The sequence below is a fragment of the Mustela erminea genome, chromosome 4, assembly GCF_009829155.1.
Source record: "Mustela erminea isolate mMusErm1 chromosome 4, mMusErm1.Pri, whole genome shotgun sequence".
Taxonomy (NCBI): domain Eukaryota; kingdom Metazoa; phylum Chordata; class Mammalia; order Carnivora; family Mustelidae; genus Mustela; species Mustela erminea.
The window spans coordinates 58,665,373-58,684,010 of NC_045617.1; the positions used below are offsets into that span (position 1 = coordinate 58,665,373).

Genomic DNA, 18,638 nt, shown 5'->3' on the forward strand with positions numbered 1-18,638 from the left:
GGGTTTCTGCCTTTTCTGCTAATTTTTAGGGCTTCCTCTGGTTTCAGTTGAGACAGAAGTCCAGGGGCGCTCTCTCCTTATTTCTACCTGTTCTCCTCCTACCTTCCCCACCCCATTCCACGTAGACTCAGAGTGGTTTGCCTGAACTGTTAAATAGGTCAGATAGATCTTCAGTCTGCTAAACACAACTGTAACAAAGGAAGGTTCCCACCTGCAGAAAAGCCTACTTTCTCCTGCTAGACTGGGCAGCCAAACAGGGGTTTTGAGCTGTTGGGGTCCTGTTTTATACAGTAACCATCTAGAAATTATTTTGAAGCCTCACATTTTTTTTTTAAAAGATTTTATTTATTTATTTGACAGAGAGAAATCACAAGTAGGCAGAGAGGCAGGCAGAGAGAGAGAGAGGGAAGCAGGCTCCCTGCTGAGCAGAGAGCCCGATGCGGGACTCGATCCCAGGACCCTGAGATCATGACCTGAGCCGAAGGCAGCGGCTTAACCCACTGAGCCACCCAGGCGCCCGAAGCCTCACATTTTTTAATGCAAATTCTCATTTTGCTTATTTTTGTTGCCATAGACTTGTCACTACTCTCTCTTACCCAAGAAAAGTGGAGGAATTTAGCAGCAGAAAGCTTCTTCTGCTTTTGGAACCTCTAAGAATTACTTGTCCCCACAAGCCTGCTTCCGCCCTGTTCCACAATGCAGAATAGATGTCCTGAGGGAAAATCGATTTAGCTACAGCCTGCCATAAAGAAAACAAATTCCTCCTCACCCCCAGGACAACCCACTTTACCAAACGATGCTGGAAAGGACAAACATTGGTGATCAAAGTTGAGTATGTGGGCTTAATGCAGGATCTGAGGCCACCCAGGTAGAGCTCCAGGTAATGTAGAGTCAATTACAGAAGCCAGATTCAGAACGGTATCCATGTTCCTGTAGCCAAAGGGTGTCATTCTTTGTGTTTGGTCTAGAAAAGAGCCTCAGCTTCTCCTTTATGGCGTAGGTGTCCTCACTGGCCTCTGTGTCCATTAGGCACCATTAGATTGAAGAGGTCTGGAACCAGACCTCGCCTGGGCAGAGCGCACAGACTGAAATCCAAGCAACGCAGAGAGCGCTAGCGCGGCCCTGCACGAGGATGACAGGTCTAAAATGGAGCTCCTTGTGCGCCGTTCGGCTGGACTTCTCTTCCAGGACTCCTCCTTCCTTTCCTCCTCCGCCACCACAGATACCTCTTTCCTGTGACCTAACCTAAGTCCTCATCTGACTAGACTTTACGAAGTGTCCTTTCGGCCTGCCTGCTTTTCTTTCCAGGTCGCTGTTACCCCTTCAGACACGCGGCAGAAGCCAGAGGGTCTCACTGCCTCTGGTCTCACCACTCTCTACTAAATCGTCTTCCACATCTCTGCTATAGTTATGGTCACTAAGTCTGACCTGATGACAAGTCCGGTGCTTATCATGGAGTTGTGTAGCCCAGCGCCTAGGTATCAGTCCTGGGCTGTCCTTGCTTCTTCTGGTTTGCCTCCTCTGTGTTTTCTTCATAGATTCCTGTGCTTATGCCCTTCCCAGTGTTTCTTCCGTTCCTGTGGAGACAGTGTCTTGTTGGCCTTCTCTCCTTCCTTCTGCCTCTTCTCCTTCCGCCTCCTTCACTCCACACTAACTCAAAAACTCTTAGTGGCTAGCTTGACTAAATAGGTCAGTCAACTACTACAGGATTACAGCAACAAACCCCACCTTACCCTAGTGGAATGAAGCAGTCTTATAGCCCTGAACCTTCATGATTTGGCCTTTGCCTCCTTTTCTGGCCTCTTTGGCCGCAGTGCCCCATATTTGCAGAATAATCCAGTCATACTGAACCACTCGTTTTCAAGTATCCTATGCTGATTCATTCCCTCAGCCTGAAATAGACCACCTCCCCACTTAAGCACCTGGTAAACTTGCAGGCTTAGCTTTAACGTTGGCTTCTCCATGAACTGTCTCAGTCTCTCAAGCAAGCTCTCAAGCCAGAGAGGACCACACCTGCGACAGCTGTACCCTTTATCCACCTTGCATTCTGATCATTCCTTTCACTTTTTACCAGGCGTAAATCTTCGTAGAGTGATTTAATTATATCGTATCATTTAATCCCTAAGGAAGAGCATCTTTGAAGGTCTGTCGATGATTCCAGTCTTGTATATTGTCTGTCTTACTTTCATGAGGCATTACTTGGTCTTGCCTGACTTTCTAATATTTTGGCAATGGGGTTGGCTTAAAAACTGAATTTCATCCCAGTGTGTTTTTGTGGGAGGGTGGACGGGTGTTAAAAAAAAATTAACGGGACATGTCAGATGTAGTATGTGACAGAAGGAAAAAAAAAGGCAATCCCATGGAGTAGAAAAGTATAGGGAAATTGTTTTAATGATGGACCAAGAAATCTCACTTGTATAAAATTGTGCATATTTTCACCTGTGTATTAGTGATCTGAGTTTCCCTTTCTGTGAAACTCCTTTTTAATTTTCATTCTTGCCTGAAGTTTTAAAGTTTTATTTTAAACATTAAGACTAAATCTGTCTAGAATTTTTATATGTGGTGCATGATGGGAATCCAGCTCCCTTATTTTCCACATGGATAACCGATTATTAAGTGGTCGATTCCCACCCCAGTGATTGCTGTCCAAGCCCTGTCATATGTTGTTTCCATACAAGGTTGGGTCTGTTTCTTGGCTATTCATTCTACACCATTGGTCCACTTGTCTAATCCTGTGCCTCAGTATGTCATACCGCCTGAATTACGATGAGCTTTAAAAACAAAAGCAATAACAACAAAACAACCTTATCCACTATCTCTTAAGTTTTTCTTCTTTGGGAGATACCATGGTCTGTTGGTATAATGATGAGTATGATCCAGTAGGACTAGGAAGTTCTTGGCTATTCTTGGACTTTTCCTTTTCCATATAAAATTTGGAATGATCAGGGTTCTAACAAAGAACCCTGTTGAATTTTTATTAGCACTTCATTGAATTAATATATAAATATGGAAAGAACTGACAGTGTTACAGTAATTCCATCTGTATTTCCATATTCATGATCATGGTATATTTTTCCATTTACTTAGGTCTCCTATAATGTCTTTCAGTATAGTTTTGAAATTGCTCCATAAATATATGGTACCTTTGTGGTTAGATTTGTTCCTAGATATCTTCGTTTTATGGCAAATGTATATTGTATTTTAAATTATATTTCTGTTTGCTGGCATTTAGAAATACAGTTGATTTTGTATTTTGATTTTTATAACTAAATATCTTGCCACGCTGTTAGCCTGTGTGTGGATTCTTTGGTTTTCTGTGTAGACAGTCATTATAAATAATGAAAGATCTCTTGCATTCCAATTTTATGTCTTTCATCTCTTTATAACTTTATTGTAAGTCCATTCTATTACAAAATGTTTAACAAGGTGTAGTGTTTAATAGGTAACTTCATCATATAATAAAGATAGCTGTTTGAGGGATGCCTGGGTGGCTCAGTTGGTTGAGCAGCTGCCTTCAGCTCAGGTCATGGTCCCAGCGTCCTGGGATTGAGTCCCACATCGGGCTCCTTGCTTGGCAGGGAGCCTGCTTCTCCCTCTGCCTCTGCCTACCACTCTGTCTGCCTGTGCTCGCTCTCACTCCTCTCTCTCTCACAAATAAATAAATAAAATCTTTAAAAAAAAATAGCTGTTTGAGTAATTTAAAAATTGATCTCCTCTTTTGTATTATTTTGTCTAAATGTGCATTTTTTGGACATTGAACCTATGAATGAATTTGTTGTTAGTCTCTGGGTTATATTAGCTGGTTTATAAAAGGTTCTTCGTGGTATTAATCACTAGTGAGCATTAAGAGGAGCAAATATGTAAAAATAGCAGATACCCTCAAAAGAAGCCACATTGGCAAACATAAAGGTGCCTACGAATCATCAGATGAGTTTCTGCAAATTCTTAGACGCTCCCCGGCAAATTGCACTCAAATCCCCGCCCCTGCCCCTGGGTCTTGTCCTTGCAACTGCCTTTTCTGTTTTCTTAAAAATATCTCTGTGTGTGTTTTATAGTCCTTTTAGGGATCTCTCTCCCTCGCTCTCTCTCTCACATTTATAGTTGTTTTTGAAGTTCTCTTTTCTCCATAGTTGCTTTCTTCTGACTTCTGGTGATCCTCAGCTGTCTGCTGACTTATGAGTGGAGCCATTAAAAAGCTGATGGAAGCTTTGTATACTTAAATAGGGCTTGGTTGTGGGTTAATGCAGGTACACCTGGGGACTGCCATTTGTCCTTGTAATTAGCTCTTTTCTCTTGGGCTGGTCAGCTTTCCCAGAGAAGTCTCCTGGAGGGGATGGGCCTGTTGCCTGGGTTCCAATAGCCAGAGAGGGCCGGTATACAACCTTCCACGGGAGTCCCTCTGTTTCAGCAGAGTGCGCTGCCCTCAGACGCCCCACTAGGAGGGGGTCAGAGGGCTGACTGCTTCACCAGCAGACCTTTCCACTCTCTAGGTTCTTATACCCACTCTCCCCTCCCCTCCAGAGTTACCTAGTGCCCACATTTCTGAGTCTCTTGATGGGTTCCCCAGGGTAAATCAGGTCGCCCTGTAGCTTTTCATTACTGGCTTAGATTTGAGCTTTCTGAGGACTGAGAAGCCAGTTACTGCTTGTTTCCCTGCTTTCCAGCTCCCAACGTTTTATTGCCATTTTCTCGTCTTTGGGTGTGTTTTAGAAAAATCTCATTAGTACTGTTTGAGTGGCGTTTCAGAAGAGACTGGAGCCACATACTTTTCTTCAATTGCCATCTTTAACTAGACTGTACCCAACTATCTGTGAATAGAAGGTTCACACCCTGTCCTCATTGCCATTTTCTGTCTAGTGCCTAGATTTGATGTTCTAAAGCTGTGGTGTAATCAACCAGAGAGCTTTCTCCTTACTTTGGTCTCTGAATATTAGATACATAAGTCACTTTGGCTTTCTTGTTTATTTCAGGCCTTGTTTCCAAGAAAATAAGAGCTGAGTCACTGAGTTAACAAAGTTAAGTCTCTCAAGGTAACGGTTTAAAAGTCAGCAGGCAGCAAACCTGATTTGAACAGGTGGTGGGGGAACTGCTTGGGGTGGTGGGTGGCGCCCCCCCCCCCCAAGGGTGGACCGCAGGGGCAGTCAGTGCTTCCCACCACGGAGAACACAGGGTCTCAGACCTCTTAAGGCGGAGCTGTCTAAAAGGCTGTTGAATAAGTAGTTCTGGAGGGAACACGGAAGAACTTTCTGTGGAGATAGATTTTCACCAAACCAATTTTGCTCTTTCTTATTTAGCCGTGCTTTTTAGTGAGCTATTTTTATCTCCATCACAATCTCCTTAGCCCAAGCCCCCCTGGGTTTCAGCTGGATTTCTAATTGCTTCCTCCTAGGTTTACCATCTCCCCAAGCGGACAGGGAGCTCCTTTGCCTTGGAGTGACAGGAAGAAGGAAGAGTTGCCAGGTGGGCAGGGGTGGCAGGACACTCTAGGAAGGGGCATTGTGTGGAAAACACAGAGACGTGACAGAACATGGCACATTAAGAAAATAGCAAGTGGGTTGACCTGCAGCCTTGGTTGCCATTGGGCCTTTGTAGGAAAGAGATGTGCAGACATAACAGGGTGTCCTGCCTTGTGGATCCAGCTTAAGAGTTCATCCCAGGTGCTGTCAGCTCAGGTGTTAGTGGATTTCAGTGATGGTGTCTTGGTACTTTATTGAGGATAAATACACACATGCAGACATTTTTCAGATATAAGATTTTTCGAGGTGCTGACAAGTGACCCCTCCCTATGATTTAGAGGGTAGTTTACCCTCTAGGCAGAAGGTAGGCCTATCTTACATGATAATTGTCATCTGTAGCCATATTTTTTAATCTATTTTTTACATTTTTAAATTTTTTATGCAATCTCTGTGCCTACCCTGGGACGCCTACTCATGACCCTGAGATCCGCAGTCACATGCTCTACCGACACGAGCCAGCCAGGCGCCGCGGCTCCCCTCCTCCCCCGGTGTAGTCATATTTGAAATGAAATTTGTACAAGTTGTTTACTGCTTAAATTTCAGAAGAACATTATTATAGAAACTTTTTTGGTTTTTCTTTTACTCTAACCTGATAAAATGCAATGATTGTGACACAAAATATATGGCCTATGGATTAGGAAATATCAATGACTTTGCGAACACATGGAGTTGATGGCACCTAGAGGGTTTTTTGGGTTTTTTTTTGTTTTGTTTTTTTTCCTGTTTTTATCTAAGACAGTGGCCTTTAACCTGTTTGAATCTTGGACTCCTTAGCAAATCTGCAACAAGCTTTGGTCCAAGAACTCCAATATTCATACCTCCTAATGTTGCACAGAATTTCAGAGAATTCACAGCCACTTATGAACCCCTGCTCTAAGTTAAGAGTGAAAACCTAGCCACAGCCATCTGGTAAGGTACTTATCAAGGTCTCACATCTGTCATCTTCAACCAAGTTAGTCCTGCCCCGGGAGCACCTGTTTTGCTGATTAGACATACACTGAGTCCCAAATCATCTGCCACACTCACTCGGATACGATACCCACCAGATTTTTCAGTGCATATGTGTAATAAGAAACAACTACCTCAAGGTTCTGAGAAACATCATCTTTACCTTGCTGATGTTTCTGGATAGTTTTGTTAATGTTGGAAACTTGCTACCAATGTCCTCCAAAGAACTGATACTAAGAGAAGCAACCTCTCACTTACCCACCCTGCTCCATGATTGACTGTTTCATATTTTGTGAGTATAAGAAGTAAACAGAAACTTGATAGAGGCCCTTTTAAAACTGGCTTTTAACATATTTATAGAAAAACAATCCCAAGTTATGGGAGTATGAGACACAGGGAAATGTTTGGAGCAGAGCCTTCTTATCTATAAGGAATGGTGATGAATGGAGTCAAAAAAATCTTAGAGTACCAACGTTGGAAGATTAAAAATGGAAATTCAGTTTCCTATCAGAAATGGGGCTTGCATTGTGTCACTGGGCACAATGGAAATAGAAGCCAGAAGTCATAGTTTATTTTGAGAATGCCGTAGAACATTTGTCGTTCCCCATTAGCTGATTGTGTTACGCAGCACTGGGGACATCCTAGAACTACTACACTTGTGCTCTGACCTCTACCATCATATACCACCGCTCTCAGGGCACACAGCCTTTCCTAGCTGTTGCCATATATATATGTTCTTATTCCAATCTGATCCTCTCTCATCCCCAAAATAATCAGTATGAACAGAATGAAGCAGATGGCACAAGCCTTCTTTGGCGTACTGGCAGATCTGTATCACTCACTCAGTATTTTTAGAATCAAGGGGATTGAAAATTATGTCCTGAGATGTTTTGGGGGAAGACTTACTATCTTTCCCGGGTGACAGGTGTTAAAATATTACCGTATTTAAGACTCAAATGCAATCTGTATGTCACAGAATAGACTGATTATCATCAGGACCATCCTTTTGTCAATTCTCTGTTAGGATTGTTGGTGGTCTGCCAGATAATAGAAAGTTAATCATGAGTCTGTTTTAAGGATGTGGCCAGAAAGCGCATCAGGTTTCAACTAAAGATTGGAATCGGCAGCAGCCAGCCAGTGTTGGTCATGTACGTGGTGATGGGGGACGTTGTATTATCCACACCGTTTATTTTTTTAAAAACAGCTGAGCTTTGATCCTCAGCCACAATGAATTTATAGTCTGTTGAGACAGACTATTTTTATAGGATTTTGTGATATCATGAAAACAGTGTAAATATTTATATTTGAAGGTCCACATTAATGAAATACACAGCTATGGTGAATGGAACCTTAAAACCATTTGTGAATTTGAATTCATCATTAAAAAAGACTTCCTGAAGAAATTAAAGAGTGTTCATTTTCAGATTAATTCAATTCAGCATCTGAGGACCAACTTTGCACTTAGTGTTGGGCTAGGTGTATTTAACACACAGACCTAAAACTCACGAAGTTTTGGGAAAAGACATTCATGAAATAAGTGAAATATGTATAAAAATGCTTGAATTACATTTGTTCTTCGAAAGTTCCATGGGGAGCACAGGAAGGAAATGTGTGTCACGTTTAAAAAAAATATGCCGTGTCTAAAAATCCCTGATTATATACCCACCATATTTGAAGGGCCAAGCCAAGGAAAATGTAGGTAATGATGTCCATGACTGTTGGACTTTGGAGTCTAGGGAAGTGGCTGGAAAGCAGATCTGGGAAAATTTTATTTAGTGGTCAAGGGCAGGCACTTTCTTTCTTTTCTTTCTTTTTTTCTTTTTTTTTTTTTTTTGGTCTAAATTGAGTAGATCTTACTTTTCCTTTGTATTCTTGGTGTGTTGATAAGCTATGAGCCAAAGTTCCTATCTGTTGAAAAACAAAGAATACGAATTTTTACCTGTAGTGTCATGGGTCTTTTCTGCATTTGTGAGCACTTGTGTTCCTCCCACTGTGCAAAATGGATGGTGGTTGTGTAGTGGGAGAGAACATGTTTTTCTCTTGTATCCATAACTGAGTGGCTAGGACCCTGTGCCAGTTGTGCAGCTGACAGCTTCTACTTTTAATACCAGTGTTTCATAAACAACCTATATTTGTGTGGTGTGTTTTTAGATTCCCGTGTATTTCAGATCCCTGTTGTTCCAGTTGGTGGTCCCCAACAGCCCACTGTATGTATCAGGTGGTGTCACAAATGAGGAAAGACACTCAAGATGTAGCCAACAAATGGGCAAGCTAGAATTTGAACTGGGGAATCCTTCCCCGGCATTCATAGAGCAAGAGACTTGGTCTACAGAAACCGTCCCATGTTTCAGGGAAACACCGGAGGGTGAATCAGTAGCACAGCTGGGTCTAAAGGCAAGCAGAACCTTGCCCTCCTCTCCCTCTCAAGCAGGAAACTGAGCTCTGCTACCTGGTACAGCAGCCCCTAGCCACATGGGGCTATTTTAACACAAAGTTCAGTTTCTCAGCGTCACATTTTGAGTGTTTAGTAGCCATAAGCTATGTGACATTTCTGTCATCACAGAAAGTTCTCTTGGACATACTGGTCATCTCTCAGAAAACAAGAGTGGGGAGAATGAATTTAGTGAGCGAAGTTGGAAGAAGTGTCTATGCAGGGGACTGATGGAAGGGAGAGAAAACCCCCCCCCCCGTCAAGCCAGCTCGTCTCCTGACGGACTGGGGCTATTTTGAATTCAGCTATAATGAGAACAAAGAAAAGAGGAATCTTAAACTTCATTCCATGTGTATATTTTCATCTTTTTTGATAGACCTGGAAAGAACACAGCAATTTCAAGTGAATAAGTATTTTCAATGACGAAGATAAATTCTATGGCTTTTATAGCTGGGCCAGTATTACGGCCAGACTTGGGCCAGATGAGAAGTAGGACACATCATCAGACCTGGCAGCAAATACTCAGCCACACGGGATAGCGTTCCTAGAAGGAGTTGTTTTGTCTGTGGCCGCAGTTGTTGGGGAGGCCTCAGAGGGCGGCCTTGGGCACGAACGGCAATACCGCGAGGGCACAAGGAGTTGGGGAGACGGGCTCAGTTCGAGTCAGACTTGGTGACAGAGGAGCAAGGTAGGTGCGTGCTGCCGTTGGAAGGTTTGGTGCCAAGATGCTGGCTGAGAACGCCCACGTGCCCAGCTTTGGATCGGTGCTGAAAGTTCACGTCCAAGTGCGCACTTTGGCTCTGAGGCTTCCAGGCGGGTGGGGCGCCTCAGGGAGGGGTCTCTCCCTGGGGCTGGCTCCTGGGGAACTCTGAGCAGACACTAAAAACATCTGAGCTAGCTGACGAGGAACACAAGAATTTTGCTGCAGTTTTTGGCCATTAGAAAAGGAATGTCAGTTTCTCTGTGTACATGTGCTCTGAGCTGGTATGTTTAAAGATGCTTCAACTGTTAGTACAATAAAATTGCACCTAGCTAGACTTCACTTTTCCAATCAGAAAGTAACTGTGAAAAGGTAAGTAAAATTAACTTTTAACAATAAGGAGCCACTCTAGAGACTGGGCAGTCAATGAACGCCTGCGGGAAACAGGCACTTGACGACCTGCTGTGATCGGTCCCTTCACCAGGAGGGCTCTGCTTCCTTGGCAAAGCTCAGAAAAGGCTGGGCTGCATACAAAAGCTACTCCAAGGTGTTTAATGTAAACATATAGTACTCTAATTTTTTTTTTTTTTTTAAACACACGGAAGGTTAGCATTCACTTGCCTAAGAATTACTCTCTAGAAAAGCACAGGATTCTAGGTAGCCAGGCTTTTACTGCCTCGTTCAGGACTGCTTGCCATGCCGGCCTCATCTTAAGATGGTCTGCAGCTAGAAGCAGAAGGGCCTGGCCTTGGGGGACTTGTCAGGGTTGGAAAGGTGGTGAGACAGGTTGAGATCGAGGCGGCTGCAGGCCCACCTCCTGGAAATGGCCTGGGAACAAGCAGTTGGCCCTCCAGGGCAGGGATGGAGAATGTCCCCATAAAGCAAAGGGGAAGAGATTAGGAGCACAGCTCACTAGAGGATGCTAACTACACCTCAGACCGCAGCCTGAGCCGCCCTTGTTTCCATGGGAATACTGGGTCTCCCCTCTGCAGGCCCCACATCCGTGAGCTAAACTAGCTTTATTCACATTTTGTTGCCATCCTAGAGCTGAGACCTTCAGCCTGCTAACCTTGCAAACAAATTAACTTGGATGTATACAAATTATTTCATCTCATCCATGGAAGTTTAAACAGGTGTGATAAGCAGTGTATGTTATGCTAACAACGAGGGAAGAAGAATAGCCCATGGTTTGAATAAGCAGAGATGATTTTTGTCTGTACCAGTGAAACACTGGAACGCACAGGGGAGTGTTTTTTGTTTTTTTTCTTTGAATTGGTCGACCTAGTCTCCCACTGACCTGAAGTCAGGATCTGAAGTAGCTAATACCGTCTGTATGGAAACAGCAGTCTCTGTTGAAGGGGATACAAGCTTCGTGTGCTCTCCCAAGATGTCCCAACACTATGCTGGCCTCCCTGCCGCTCAGGACTTTCTTGCAGAAGGACCTGTGGAAGCACACAGGGAGGAGGGAGACCCGGGGGCCACACTGGAGCCTCCGAAAGGAACCTGGTGGTTCTGGGTCACTGGTGCTGAGCTGGCAGGGGAGGAGGGGCACTGGTTTCCAAAGGCTAATGCAAGAAAACTGTTCCTCTGTTCCTCTTCTCTCTGCAGACGGCCTGGTGATCTGGAGCACGTGCCCGCCTAGTGATGCAGATTACCTTTCTGCTCTTGGACCCTCACCTGCGCCTCCGACATTCTCCTCCCAGCCCGAGACTGCATATATAAGTTGGGATGTGGGAAAGCAGGAAGCAAAGCTCATGGTAACTGAGAGGCCCATATCTGGGTAGAACCAGGCCCAGGACCACGACGCGGCCTCTCCCCTGGTCTGGAGTTTTGGCTGTCGTGGCTCCGCTCATGTGCTCAGCACCATCCTTCCATTTGTGCTTAAATGGCACAGCATTTGGTCAGCGCATCTGAAAAGGAAGGTGTGAGAAGTAAAGCCCATGGCCACCTATCCCTGCCAATTATGTGGCAAGACGTTCCTCACCCTGGAGAAGTTCACTATCCACAATTATTCCCACTCCAGGGAGCGACCTTACAAGTGCTTGCAGCCAGACTGTGGCAAAGCCTTCATTTCCAGATATAAATTAATGAGGTGAGAGGCTCTAGAAAAGGTATGCACTTTTACACATACCTTGAAATGGCTTAGGTAGCCCTCTGAGCAGACACTGCGAGGGAAAGTGGATGCAGCTTGTGGATGCACATTAGCCCTTAATGCCACTGCTTACTGTGGTTTTCTGTGACAGTTTTGCATGTAGCATCAGTTCATTCTTTCAACCAGTATTTCCTGTGGTCCTGTGATATGCCAGGCATAAAAAAAGGACAGAAAGACCCATGCTGGACAGTGAGTCATGCAAACACAATGAAAATTCGATGCAAGTTCTTTGACAAAGCTACACAGGTGTAGGGAGCTGTTCCCCAGGACTTGATGCGTGCTTGCAAGGCTTCCCAGACAGGTAGTCTTAGGCTGTGACCTAAGGAGTGATGAGAAGGTGGACGGAGAAGAGGTTCTAGGGAAGCCCGAAGCCTTGACCTTAAAGCACACAAGTACAGAGGGTAGTGGTAGAGGAGGTACGGGTGAGGCTCAATTGGAGGCAAAAAAAGGAAGTCTGTCCACATAGGCTTATCTGCTGTCCTAAAGGGTTTATTTATTCTATTGAGTCTAAGTAGTGCAAAACAGGATTTAGACTGGGATGTTAGAAAGAAGATTCATAGTAATTTGGAGAAGAGAGAGGAGGCATCCAGTAGAGGGATATGAAGTAGGATAACATTCCAGGGCCTGACAGTGAGGCTGGAGAGGAGGGAACGTCTGGCAAGCATCAGCTTACGGAGCCTCTTCTCAATTTAGGAGCAGTCTGTCTGGCCGAACAGGTAGAATTGTTGGGTAACCAGGTGTTGAGGATATGCCTTTAACTGGATTTTCAAAGGCATCCATGATACACAGAAGGATAAAAACCACTGTTGTAGCACTGTTGTGCAGTCCGTAGTACATTTAGTCTGCTTTCTTAAACGACAGTTAGGTGCTCACTTCCATGAGGGAAATGAATTTATGAGCTATAGTTTCTGCCTCCAAAGGTTTTTATATCCCAGAAAAGATAAAACCTATGGAGCATCCCTCATTTGCACACTAGTCCTGAGCAGCGTCATTGAGCATGAATGTTGTGTGGTGTGTGTGAGATCCGCACGCAGAATCCCCGCTACTGTGTGCTGCTTTGGACACCTGGTGAAGGGAAATCTGTCATTTGCCTTTCATCTTCATGATGGGAACTTCAGAGCTGCAACTTTCAGACTACCACAGGTGAGAGTCCAAATGTGGCCAGAGAGGATTTCCCTCTGAGTGGTATTAACATGGACCACAGTATTATTAAATCTTGGAGTGCCCTTGGAGGAAGGTACCTGAAAGTTTTGAAAAGATCTGAGTTATGCTCCTGGCCCTTTAGATGGGGCCTGTCATAGGTAATTGTAATATGTCACTGTCATAGATAATTGTAATATGATCTAGTTTTTTAAATGAGCCTATAAATACATAGGTATTTTAAAATTCAGATGGGTTCCGTACATAGGCCGATGTTTAGTTTCCACAAATATGTAAGTATGAGTGCCTACTGTGTGCACAGATTTTGCTGCAAAGCCTTCCTGTTTTGCAACAAGCTGCTTCTGTGGATGTAGGAATTCTGACCCACGTGCTGAAAGCCATGTTTGCTGTGGTCAGCCCGTGGCGAGGATGTGGCAGCAGCAAATAAGGATTGAGACAGGGACAGAGATAGATATTTGGAGAAGACAGTGGAGCTGGCAGATGATTGGAGTGACAGGAATTAGGTGGGATTACCCCTTTGAGAACACTGAAAACGTCTTAAGCCATTTGTTTCAGAGGTGGTAGCTCTGAGGAAGGGAAACAACTTGCCCAGGGAAGGGTGTGAAGTGAGGTGGGAACAGGAAGCAGCGCACTTTGGGCAAGAACCTCCCGCCCAGGCGCAGCGGCCAGCCTGGTGAGCCTCGGCCTGAAACCGCAGGTCTGAAACGGAATAGACGAGAGGAGAGATGGTGGGGTTGCTTTCGGCTTTGGGTTTGTAGCTTTTACAACGGGCAGCATTTCCTCCCAATTCCCCTCAGTTGCAACATAAGCTCCATTTTATAAGCAGAGGTGGGAGAAAAAAACTTGCTTAACTAGAGAAGAGAACTGGGTCCCAGTACAGCAAATGGGGAAAGCAGGTGGAAACAGCAAAAGACAAGAAAGCAAGCTGATTTGGCAAGGCTGGTGGGAAGTCTTACTGCCAGCAGGGACCCTTGAGGAATTCTGAGATCATGGGCACAGCCCAGGCGCCACCTTTGGTGCTGCCTAAAGCACAGACTGAAACTGGTGGTTTCATGGGTTGTGAGGCAAGAAGAGAAGTTGAGGGAAGGAAACCAGTTATTGAAGTAATTTCAGCTATAAGCTGATCGTGTTCTAGATTGAGATTGTTGCATGAGTCAAGGATCAGTTGAAAGGGGAAAGAACTGGATGCCAGTCAAGGGAGAGAGCCAAAAATGCAGAGGAATGGCGGCTGGTATTATTGCCCACGTAGAATTTGGTCAATCTATGCCTTTCTCACAGGTAGTCAGGAGTAGGATGGTCCAGAGTTGTTAACTTGGCATTGATCTATTTATCCATGGGCAATAAATGCAATCTAGTCAGATCAAAGTCCTCCACAAAGAAAAAAAAAGAGAGGCATGAATAGAAGAGCCAGGGCAGAGCTCTTGGGGGCCTATTCACTAGTACTGGACCAAATAAAAAGTCGTTTAAATGCCAAGCTTGTAGATGGTTCCCCCCTCACATCTATTCCTGATGATGTATCTGTGGCTATCTTGTATGAGAATGGGGTTGTTTGGCCTCTAACTAGGCTTGGCAAACCCCATCTGCACTGTATTTCAGTATGCATGGGACTTGGAGCCACAGCATCCTTTCCCATCTCTCTGATGCCCAGAACACTGGTTCCTGTCCCTCCACATTGTTTGTGCCATGATATCTATCCCTGTGTTTGTTGAGCTCTGGTGTCATGGAGGGAAAGGATAGGCACTTCTTTTCTTTTTATGCCCTGCAAAGAGTCAGCTAATTTTTTATTTTTTTTTTTAAGGGAAAGAGGCAGAGATACAAGGTGTTGGTTTATTTTTTTAAATTTTTTTTTAATTTTGAGAGTGACAGAGCACAAGCAGGCAGAGGGAGAAGGAGAGGCAGACTCCCTGATAAGCAAGGAGCCTGATGCAGGGCTCCATCCCAGGATCCTGAGATCATGACCTGAGCCAAAAGCAGATATTTAACTGCGCCACTGAGGCGTCCCAGTTTTGCTTTATTTTTAAGGAAATGACAGTTTGGCTTAACTCATTATATTTTTGAACTGGCTCCTGTAGATCCCTTACCCATTCTACCTCTAGCAAAGGAAAAGGAATGGACAAGCTAGGGTAGAAGGTTGGGTGAAAAGTATAATTAGTACACTTTTGACTTAAATCTTTTCCTTACAGAAATGAGTTGTTAGGAATTCTTCTGTATCCAAAGCCACAAGTTCAGTTGCATCTCAGAGGCATGCAGCCCCGTCTCCAGTTCTTCAACATCAGCCTACTTCCTGAAGGTCACTGGTAATTTCATTGGCAGTTCAAAAAGACTTTCTCTGTAACAGTTGAAAGTTTTTCTTTGAGCTTCCAGGACAAGCCATAGTCATCCTAGTTGATCTGAAATTTCAGAATACCTGTTTTATATCTGTAAAGCACAAATCAGTTCTGGAAAACCATCACAGTTCCATTTTCTTTTGTAGTTCCACTGGTTTCCTAAAATCTAAATGCTTTTGGTTTTTAAAGACTCAGTGATAGGAGGAAATCCCAAGTTCAATTACAACTTTAGTCATCCTTAAAACTTTAAAAATGTCCATTTTAGTAAATAAGTGTATCATAAAATGCCAAGTCCTTTAAGTTTTCCTTCCAAAACAGTGTCCATAATTACAACTTGTGGCTTGCAGGTACAACATAGGTTGCTTCACACCCATTTTGACAGTTCACTCTTTTAGGTATTCTGTGTTTAGAGCCTCTGGAGCCAGGGGCTGCACACCTCTGAGATGAGAGCGGATAGAAAAGTACTAACTAGAAGACCCGAGACTGAAGCGTAAGGATCTCCTGGATCTCACGCTCCAAGCACAGGTCGTGGGTGGTACTCTGGGTCCAAGTGAACACTCTCTGAGAATACGGATAAAATTTTCAGTGTTATTTCTGTGGCCTGAATTTTTTGTCTCAATTGGTAAAGACCAAGCAGGAGTTATACTTATAGGAACAGAAACCTAAAATCTGGGAAGGGGGCATGAGGGGGGCATGGGGTTCTATATAGAAGGTAAATTGGGTCACTTTTGAAAATGCAGTAATTTCCAAAGAGCCTTCTTGAAAAATTACCTATTTTTCAATGTGTTTGTTTAGAAATCTTTGTATAGATGAGGAAGATAGATTCTCAAAGAATATTTTTTTACAGGTTTGAAAACTATTAGACCTCTATAATGCCTTTTTTTTTTTTTAAGAATATAAAGTTGTATGTCTGTAGAATCTGGAAAACACAGAAAAGCTCTCTTTTAGATGAAAATCTCTTATGCCAGCACCTAGAAAAGCCATTAACATTTTAATAATAGCATCCCCACACGCTTGACTATTAAAACAAACTGAGTCTATTATGAAATTTTTCCTTCTGCTCCTAGGCACATGGCTACCCATTCGCCCCAGAAATCTCACCAGTGTGCTCACTGTGAGAAGACATTCAACCGGAAGGACCACCTGAAGAACCACCTCCAAACTCATGACCCCAACAAGATGGCCTTTGGGTGTGAGGAGTGTGGGAAGAAGTACAACACCATGCTGGGCTACAAGAGGCACCTGGCCCTCCATGCGGCCAGCAGCGGTGACCTCACCTGTGGGGTCTGTGCCCTGGAGCTAGGGAGCACAGAAGTGCTGCTGGACCACCTCAAAGCCCATGCTGAGGAAAAGCCCCAGAGCGGAACCAAGGAAAAGAAGCACCAGTGCGACCACTGTGAGAGATGCTTCTACACCCGGAAGGACGTGCGGCGCCACCTGGTGGTCCACACCGGCTGCAAGGACTTCCTGTGCCAGTTCTGTGCCCAGCGATTTGGGCGCAAAGACCACCTCACTCGACATACCAAGAAGACACACTCACAGGAGCTGATGAAAGAGAGTCTGCAGTCTGGAGACCTTCTGAGCACCTTCCACTCCATCTCTCCCCAGTTTCAATTGAAGGCTGCCCCGCTGTCTCCTTTCCCTATAGGAGCTCCTGCACAGAACGGGCTTGCAAGTAGCTTGCCAGCTGAGGTACACAGCCACCCCCACAACCCCACGGATCAAACCGCCCAGCCTGTACAACCGCTGCCAGAGCCCCTGGTCCCCCTCCACCCAGTAACAGCTCCTAGCTCTCCTCCCCCACCCCTCCAGAATCACAAGTACAACACCAGTTCTACCTCATACTCCCCACTTGCAAGCCTGCCCCTCAAAACAGATACGAAAGGATTTTGCAATATCAATTTGCTTGAGGACTTGCCTCTGCAAGAGCCTCAGTCACCTCACAAGCTCACCCCAGGTTTTGATCTGGCTAAGGGAAGTGCTGGTAAAGTAAGCCTGCCCAAGGAGCTAACTGCAGATGCTGTGAACCTAACAATACCTGCCTCTTTGGACATCTCCCCCCTGTTGGGCTTCTGGCAGCTGCCCCCGCCTGCTACCCAAAATGCCTTTGGGAATAGCTCTCTCACCCTGGGGCCTGGGGAGTCTCTGCCCCACAGGTTAGGCTGTCTGGGGCAGCAGCAACAAGATCCCTCACTAGCCATGAGCACCATGAGCCTGGGGCAGCTCCCCCTTCCTCCCATCCCCCACGTTTTCCCAGCTGGCACCGGCTCCGCCATCCTGCCTCATTTCCATCATGCATTCAGATGACTGGTTTTCAAAGCATACTTTTCTTATTCTGGAAGGTGTTTTAAGAAGCATTTTAAACATCAGTTATAATAATACAAGGAAAGATTTGGAAAGCAGGACTGGGAATATGGCTTATTCAGTGATGACTGGCTTGAGATGAGAAGAGTTCTCGAACTGCATGTATTGTGCCAATCTGTCCTGAGTGTTCATGCTTTGTACCAAATTTAATCAAGTATTCTTTAATGGAACTGCAAATATTGTCATAACCGACATCCAAACGAGGGCTGCTATATATACGTGTTTGTCAAATTGAATTTAATCGTAAGCCATGATCATAATTAACTAATTTTATGTGGCACTGCCTAGTAAGGGAACTATGGAAAGGTTTGGATTTCTCCAAAATGGGAGAATTTTTAAAATAAGAAAATAACCTTTATACTGCATATTATAACTAGGCTGTGTATTTCTTTTCAGGGATTTTTCTACCTTCAGGGTTGGATGTAGTTTAGTTACTATTGCCATAGCCAACCTGTAGTTTTACAGAAACAATTTCTTGTGGAATAATAGTCTCCATTTTAAAAAAGCATTTTAAATGTAGTTTGAATATTTTCCACAAGATGCTACAATGTGAGTTATCACTTCATTTATCTTAAAGACTAAACTGGTTGTCAGTTACATCTGACAGGAAAAAAAATATGTATCACTGTGTAACCAGGTTAAGTGGTAAAATAATCCAGGCGTCAGTCAAAAAAAGCATTTTGCTGACTTTAATATTGATTATATTTTTTAACAGGAATTTAAGAAACTATTACTGGAATTTTAAAATATATATATATATTAAACAAGAATTTTCTTTGCTCTGTCTGGCTTAAAATACTACTCTGCTTAAGTATTATTTTTAATCACCAATAAATGCATTTTTAAATTCATCATTTAAGTCAATATTAGTTTTATTCAAAAAGGTTAACATTTGCAATGTAATCTATGTCTTGAATTTGGTATCTAATGAGTTTTAAAAATATAAAACCTAACCTTTTTTAAAGCTCCTTTGTCTTTTGTGTTTAGAGGCTTTCTATATGAAGATATATCTTACATATAATAAACTCTACAAATCCTG

The 18,638-nt window shown here is 43.9% G+C and overlaps 1 protein-coding gene across 9 annotated transcripts in view; it reads left to right on the forward strand.

Moving 5' to 3' along the window:
• PLAGL1 (PLAG1 like zinc finger 1) overlaps positions 1–18,638 on the forward strand; it is a 109,274-nt gene extending 90,636 nt beyond the window's left edge. For 6 of the 9 annotated variants that reach the window (XM_032338022.1, XM_032338020.1, XM_032338017.1 and 3 more), the window contains one exon: positions 16,303–18,638. In XM_032338022.1, coding sequence (XP_032193913.1) covers positions 16,303–17,542 — 1,240 coding nt within the window. In that variant the 3' untranslated portion in view covers positions 17,543–18,638. The other 3 variants (XM_032338024.1, XM_032338018.1, XM_032338023.1) reach the window with 3 other exon arrangements.